The sequence below is a fragment of the Heptranchias perlo genome, chromosome 24 (assembly GCF_035084215.1).
Source record: "Heptranchias perlo isolate sHepPer1 chromosome 24, sHepPer1.hap1, whole genome shotgun sequence".
Classification (NCBI taxonomy): domain Eukaryota; kingdom Metazoa; phylum Chordata; class Chondrichthyes; order Hexanchiformes; family Hexanchidae; genus Heptranchias; species Heptranchias perlo.
The window spans coordinates 37,816,295-37,824,309 of NC_090348.1; the positions used below are offsets into that span (position 1 = coordinate 37,816,295).

The 8,015-nt window shown below is 38.6% G+C and overlaps 1 protein-coding gene across 3 annotated transcripts in view; it reads left to right on the top strand.

The window, feature by feature from the left end:
* taf3 (TAF3 RNA polymerase II, TATA box binding protein (TBP)-associated facto) overlaps positions 1-7,780 on the top strand; it is a 160,712-nt gene extending 152,932 nt beyond the window's left edge. For all 3 annotated transcript variants that reach the window (XM_068005113.1, XM_068005114.1, XM_068005115.1), the window contains 3 exons: positions 2,809-3,073; positions 5,276-5,382; positions 7,219-7,780. In XM_068005113.1, the coding sequence (XP_067861214.1) occupies positions 2,809-3,073; positions 5,276-5,382; positions 7,219-7,333 (487 nt within the window). In that variant the 3' untranslated portion in view covers positions 7,334-7,780. The remainder of the gene's footprint in view (positions 1-2,808; positions 3,074-5,275; positions 5,383-7,218) is intronic.
* Positions 7,781-8,015: the final 235 nt, after the last annotated feature.

The window sequence follows — 8,015 nt, forward strand, 5'->3', positions numbered from 1 at the left end:
TGTAGTTTCTTGTAATCCCTTGATTAATTACTTTTTGATTGCACTTAAGTGGTGGTTGACATGACCTTTCATACAGAAATCTCCCTGGAGACATTCTTGTGTCTCATACAGATACTTTGTCAATGTGTGGCTCCTAAAGAAATAAAATTGTATATGGCATTTATGAAAGCAGAAAATATGAATGGCTCACCACAGAATTACATATGATAAGAAGGAATTATACGAACTTGTAACTTGTAATTAGCTTATTCGTAACCAGACGTAAAAAAATATTACTTACCTTTCTTTCCTTCCACTCAGATTCTTGATTGTGCACAATTGGCCTTGAAAGGTTTCTTATTTTTAACATTGAATATCTATTCTTTAACTGTATGTTGGGAATACTGCTGCTACTCACAGAAGTGCCCAATGTAAACCAAAATGACACGAAGGCCTGTAATCTACCAAACGTGTGCACTGCCGTTCAAGTCCGTCAGTTTATCTGTGGCGTTTTTTGATCATATGCTTCACCAAGATCCCAGACTCTGTGAGAAGGAAAATAAAATATGCTACAAAAATAAAAATAGGAATCTCTATTTAAGGACAGTAAGATTTGTTTGCAATTCTCTGATTTATTTTGAGTTATATGCTAAGGATTGGAATGGAAGTAATTGTCACACAAATTTCTAATGCCACATTGCTGACCCCAAAATGGTGATTCAAGAGAACTTTTGGGCAGTTAGCCTCAGATGTGCAAATTGTAAAGAAAGTATCAGGATACCGGATATTGTTAGCTTTGATATCTATAATATTTATTCTTTCAAATAGTAAAATAATAGGACTAATAAGTATTTTAATCTTTATACTGCCAGGAGGCATAGGAATACTCCTGCCTGTTTAGGTGGACGATTTTGTTTGTTTGTATTTAGCTCATGTACCGATGCTAAAATAAACTTTTAATATAACAGTAATAAAGATACTGAAACATCAGGAGTCACTTTATTATTGAAATATTAACCTTATACTAAATTAAACATCCATACACAATTTTACATACATAACTCTCCCAGCCATCCCTTTTCCCTGCAATCTGGTAACCTGTTTTCTTGCTTTCCCTGTTTTTGTTGGCTTTAACTTTACTCTTCTGCTTATTGTCTTTTTTAGTATTTTATGTTTGCAAGCTTTCACTTCTTTCTTTTACCTATGTAACAACAGTCACTGCACTTCAAAGTATGTGTGAAGTGTTTTGAGAGGTTTCTCAAAGGTGTGGCAAAGGGCTTTTCTATTCTGACCATCCTTTGGATGTGAAAGCAGCTATTTTTTTTTAAGTTTTCGAAACTGGGTTTAATCAATTAGTGAAAAGATTTTATTGGGGCCATGTGACCCAGGCAATTTTTGATACAAAAATCACATCCAAACATACACATACCCACACGCTGATAGTATCCGGGAAGTAAACCTTTCCCTGTCGCTGAAGGGTTAAAGGATACACTGTTTATGGTTGCATAGAAGATAGTAGAAATTGGTAACTATTTTGTAATAATGAAGTCTAAACTTGATAAAATCCAGATAATTGAAATTTAAATTACTGGAGTGCTTTATACAGATAATTCTTTCAAAACTTAAGAGGCTTGCCAAGGTCTGAAATCTCGATGGATGGCATGTTATAAAGGCCAGCTTGATTTGTGGAATGGTTTTGCAGATCTGACTTGTCAGGTTTGTTTATGGCTTTAAACACGCCTTTTAATATTAAGTGCAAAAACAAATTCTAAAATATGTTTCTCATTGCTTTTCAGAGAACCATGAATGTCTGCATAACTAATATTCTGGTAGACTAAACAGAAATACAGCTCTCAAGGGCTGGGCTATTTAAAGCTTGACCTTTCATCATTTTTATTTGCGTGTGTGTGTATACTTTTCTTTTAAATTTAAGTTATTTGTGGTTGCTAAATTTTATTGAAAGTACATTCCTATCTTCCCCACCCAACAAAAATGTTCAAAATGAATAAATTAGTTTAATTATGTGAAATTTAAAAATATATTTGTGTCACTGATCTAATTCCAGGGATCACAGCAATAGCATTATAGAAAATAATACAAGGAAGTTACCTGCAGTGAGTAAATGAGCATCTTTATTCTCATCCGTGTTGTCATTGGATTGAAAAGCACTTCTCCCCTTTTCTTCCTCCTCTTCTAAAGATGGCAACTCATGTTTGGGTGTAGTGTGGGCATTCCTCCCAATACCCTCCCCCATTTGACCATTAATGACTTTTCCAAAAAGTGATTGTTGGATGGTTACCCAATGATGGGGGAAGAGGAGTATTACAGCTGATACCAATCCTGTGCACTTACCAACAATTTCCAGCAACAGTCCTGGGATAGCAATTAACAGTGGGAAACCTGGCTGATTTTTCTCTCCATCCCTGGCCAAAAGATAACTGAGTCCAATTATGCCTCCACCACTGCCCCTGATTGAGATTAGCAAACTCAGCGCAGCCCAGGTATTGAAATTCAGACCCTTCCTGCTTTGTGTGGTTCAGTGCCACACGATGTGGTGCATTTACTCACTTCCGTCAGGAAGAGCAACTGCAAAGTATTTTTGAATGACCTCTCAACATTTCAGAACTGGTCCAAATTAAATGACTTCCTGTACATAGAGTGCATTAGGGACATCTAAATGAATTATGGCAGATTAATTGAATGTTTATTCTAAGCAGAAGAATGAATTAGAAATTTGGCCAACTATCTCCTTATAACTAATTCACCTCAGCGAATAAAAATTTAATGGCCAAAATATATTAACATATATTCTCTCTTTTTTTCTTTCAGTGTCATCAGCAAGGTGGTCCCAGTCACAGAGCCGAAACCATCACCTCCTGCAGGTCACCCAAAGACCCCTCCACCACCATCTCCAGCACCACCTCTGGTTCATATAGCTCCACCCCTTACACCAGCTCCTCTTCCTCCACCTTCAGCAGCTCCTTCTCCAGCTCCTGCTCTTCCTACTGTATCTCCTGCAGCTACTGGCACTGGAGCAGGAGCGTCTAAGACTCCAGTCAGAAGTGTAGTTACAGAGACTGTCAGTACTTACGTGGTGAGTAATGTTTCACAGCTTAAATTCACATATTGTATAGTTTCTAATTTCTGTAAATATTCCCACAATTAAAGAAATCTCAAATTATCCAAGTAATTGTTAATAATGCATTGAAACTACATTTTCTACCCAGCACTGTATATATTAATAATTGTCTTTGTTCTAAAAGTGTATGTTAACTTAAGAGCTCCTTAAAGAAGAACAAAGATTGCATTGCAAGGCTTATTCCCGCTCCTCCAATTACCCCCCCACTCCGCCTTTCCTCGAGCTGTGGCACAGTTCCATGAGGCTGCTATACCTTGTCATTTTTCATGTATGACTGTTGGCAGGCTATTTAACTATGGGAAGCACTGCAGCTGAGCTCCAACCTATACTCATCCAAGGCCCTCGTGCACATACCTTTCTTCATGCGCCATTCATTAGCAATCGGGCGCAGGAGTTCTGCGGGATCTTTCCCTTCCCTAGTCTCTAGTCTTGAAGCCAATTGTAGCACCTGCACCGTTGACCCAGTCAAAATCAACTAGCTCATAGCAGGCCAAGCATTGAACTTGCCTGTGTGGCTTAATTTCACACTAGGCAATGAATTTGCCAACTAAGCCTTGAGGGGAGCTTTGCAGGGCTTCCTATTTACTTATTTTTTTAAATAAGCGGCCTGTGGCTTTACAGTACAACAGCTGGCAAAACTCCTACTGCTCTCTTGCTCTGCCCTATTGTCAAACTATATTAAACATTATGTAGTCTTACAATAAGGACTGTCCAATATTTAGTCCGGATTACAATGTTAAACATTCCACCCACAAACAAATATACCTCTATAGTCATTTAATTAGTCTCCCAGGATAATAGCATTTCAGTTGTAACTAAGTATAATATGCTGCAACTGAAATAAATCAACCAGCTTTTACCACAACCGAAAAAACGACTATAATTTACATTTAAGTAGTCTTTAATGTAAAAACGTTCAAAAACAGACGAGTTGTGCACCTCGCATGCTCAAATCTGTTACCCTCTCCTTTATGTGGAGATAAGAATTGTACCAGGCGGAATGAAGAGGATGGGAGGTGTTGTGGACTTGGAGGGAGCAAGAGCATCGAAGGCAAAGACAAGACAGCTGTTGAGCAAGTTAAGTGTAGCAGATGTGTCAAGGCACGTAGGGGGGAGAAGGGAGAGACATCTTCATGGAACAGAAAGAAGGGGGGATTCTTTTGAGGGAACAAAAAGGGAGACATAGACACCCTGTTAGGAGCATAGAAAGAGGAAGAGAGATCTTGATTTCCCTCCCTCAGAACTGCCATATCTGGTACCTCCTAGGCCCCACCCATACCAATCCCTCGCTCTGAACTGAGTTTGCAGTTACCTTCTTTCACTGAAATGTGTTTCAACATTTTCCAGGTGACTTCTTTCTGCCTAGCTCTCGTACTCGCTTCCGATGCATTGCATGTTGACTGCCATCTTTCTGCATTGCCTGGCCTTTAACTCAATTTGTATCAATTTTTTTTTAATCAGTGAGTTCAATCCACTGTATGAATGAATTCCCTTTGCTTAACTATTCTCACCCCCCAAGTTTTCTGACCTCCAGTTAAAGGTGCTGAATTGGACTTGGGAATAGCTCCATACATGTTGACCACTCTCCAGTACTTTTCTCAACTGGCAATTCTTAATATGTGAGCTTAGACAGTGAGTATTAGCCAGCTGTTCAACAGTGGGGTGGGTTGGCATCATATCTGTCCAATCTTTACCGGATAGCCACATGTGTACTTTGGTGAACATGGACAGGAACCCTGGCAGATTGTTTTCCTAGCACCAGGTTGCTGAGGTCAGCAGTAGCACCCATATCATTGCCTCGGCTTAGCATCACACCAGGTAGAGTATTTACATAGTAGATCGTCAGGTGAATGCTTTAACGAGATGTCGATTACAGTTTTTATTCCACTATTAAGTGGACCTGTGTTTTTCAGATCTGCTGTCAGATTCCCTTATGGAATACAAAACACACTCAACACCTACTACTTTCCATTTATGTTTTATCATAAATCAGTGAAACTGGGAACAAAGGATGATACGCTTTTTCTGTGCAATCAGTGAATGACAGAGGGGGTATAGAGGATATTGACACCAAATACAGCTTTGTACACTGAACCATCTATTTTAATTGTTGACCAATTATCTGGAAACTATTTTTGATTTCCCCTCCCCCCTCAGATCCGGGATGAATGGGGAAATCAAATCTGGATCTGTCCTGGCTGCAAAAAGGCAGACGATGGCAGCCCAATGATTGGCTGTGATGACTGTGATGACTGGTACCATTGGTAAGAAATCTGTTTCCTTGAATTTCTTTCTTATCTGTGAAACTGTTAGAATGATGAACACTGATCTTAAGCCCCCTGTGTCCCATTGAAGAGAAGCTCAAGCAGAATATGACAGCATGCATTAATATCGAATAGTTACAGTAAGTCGTGGTACAACCTAAGGATGAAACATGCTAAAATGGAAGGCAGCAACAGGAAGGCAAATCTACGCCTGTCCTCCTTATATTTATGTTCAAAGAATTTTTACTGTGTAATTGTTGAGCAGGACATTTTTATTACATTGTAATATTTTAGGAGGCACCATATGATGTTGGAAGTAACCTACTAAAACTCAATTTCAGCCAGGCACATAACATTGCATGAATGAATTGGAGCTCAAACAGGATCTTTAGTCCACGGGCAGCATGCAACCAGAAATGTATGAAAGAGAAAGTGAGAGAGAGAGAGAGAATTTAATGCATAGTGCCATGAAGTGGTGTATCATGAGTTTGTGTTTAAGGTCCGCACACTCTGCAGGGTTGCTGATCTCGGGCATACTGCCGTGGAGAGGTGCTATGCAGAGGGCAGGTGCCTCTCCATCTGGAGAAGGGAGAGGTGTGGCGACAGGAAAAATCTGAGACCAAGTTGTCACGTGACCTCTGTTCTTGTGAACCCTCTCATGGTCAGCTCAAGGGGAGCACTGCCCGGGGATTCAGGAAGATTACCTGCCCTCTCCACCAGTTGATGTATAACTCAGGAGACCTGAATTGAAGGCAGGAGAAAATAAGTTGGGGGAAGAATTAGAGACTATGTAACTTCACCCCAAAAAATAATCTATTATAAGATGCCAGATTCAAAATGCTCAGAAAACGTTACAATGATTGATGGAACTTGTATTAATGATTTCATCTTTTCATGTCTCCTGTCATCATGTGTGTTTATCAACAAATCTGGCTTTGAGAAAGTAATTTGTTCTGACACCTAAAAACTTTAACTTTAAATCTGTAAAACATGTGATTTAGCTTTCTATTTCTCTGCATTATTTTTGTGATAATTTATAAATGGACCTTTGAGTCTCCCTAGGACAGCGTGATGATGATTTTTCATATAGTGCCTCCTAAAATATTACAATGTATGACGTTGGAAGTAACCTACTAAAATTCAATTTCAGCCAGGCACATAACCATCACATGAATGAATTGGAGCTCAAACAGGATCTTTAGTCCACGGTGAGAGAGAAAGAGAAATTAATGAACTCCATAGGACCATGTGCAGGTTTCTTGAATCAAACGGGAGAGTTAAGATGGAGGCATATATATCACAGATGTGCTAGTTTGTACTGAAATAAAGGGTTTTAATTCACCAGAAATTACAGTTAGAATAGCAGATTTTGAACCATCTCTCTCTGTTTTGCTACTAAATTGGTATTGATGCAAAACAGTTTAGCGTCAACACAGAAATGGCAGTGTTGCCTGGCAGCGAGATCTCGATCTGACACTTGAGGACATTAAAGCCAACAGTTGCATGATCCACCTCCAGGAGTTTGTGTCTCATCACTTGCTTGGGCCGCCCACCAGGTGTATAGTAGTAGAAATGCAACACATTTTTAAGCCACATTTTAATAGTGCTTTATACCTGCTGGGAACTTAATAAATTTACTTTCGATTGATTATTTTTTAAATGATATTAGAGACTGGCGGGGAAACTATATTTCTGCTGCCATCTTCAATATGCCTGATTTCTATATTTGTTCATTAACTAGCACTGTGTAAAGACTTAAGGCATATACATTGTTTAATTCTGTTGAATTACCCTTGAAATGTGGCGGTATCTTACATTTGATATTCATTTTATCAGGCCTTGTGTAGGGATTACTGCAGCACCACCAGATGAAGTCCAATGGTTTTGCCCTAAATGTATCAATAAGAAGAAGGAGAAGAAACATAAGAGAAAGAAATCTCGAGCACATTGAGAAGGTTTTCAAACTACGTCCCCTTTTTGCAGATTGTTCCTTTTTAGTTCCAGTTTTTTGAAAGGGCAGCAGTGGTGATGAATTGTGTAAACAATAAGAGATCCAGTGCAACGCGAGACCTGATTAAATGTCTTTGTACAGTGCAGAAAATGTAAAATTGCTCAGAGATTCCACCCATTTCCAGGAAAAGGCTGGAGAATGAAACCCATTGTTAGCCTTTTTGTGTAATTAATTGTATACTTTTAAAATGAAAGTTTGTATTATATATCACAATCATTTTTTGCATTCTATATGGACTTGTCATCCTCATAGTTATGCTTGTAATATATTTTATCTTCTCTGCTCAGAACTCTCATTGCTTTAACCAACAGTGGCATGGTGATTGTAACCAAAATAATGGATTGCTAAGGTTTATTAAGAGAATAAATTACATTTTTTTTTAAAAGATACTGTAGTGGACAGTAATGTATTTGTGGTGCTATTTTTGGAGAAGGGATGGGTTGTAAAATATGCCTTCATACTTTCAATTGCACTTTGAAACATTGCTATAGAAGCTGCTGAGGGACTTCATTTGAAGAACACCAGGGTCGTCCAAGGAAAAAAAAATCAAGTGAGTAACTTAAACTAAAAATAAATACTTTCCTCATCAGAAATGTGGAATGTAACATACATTTTGTCAGAC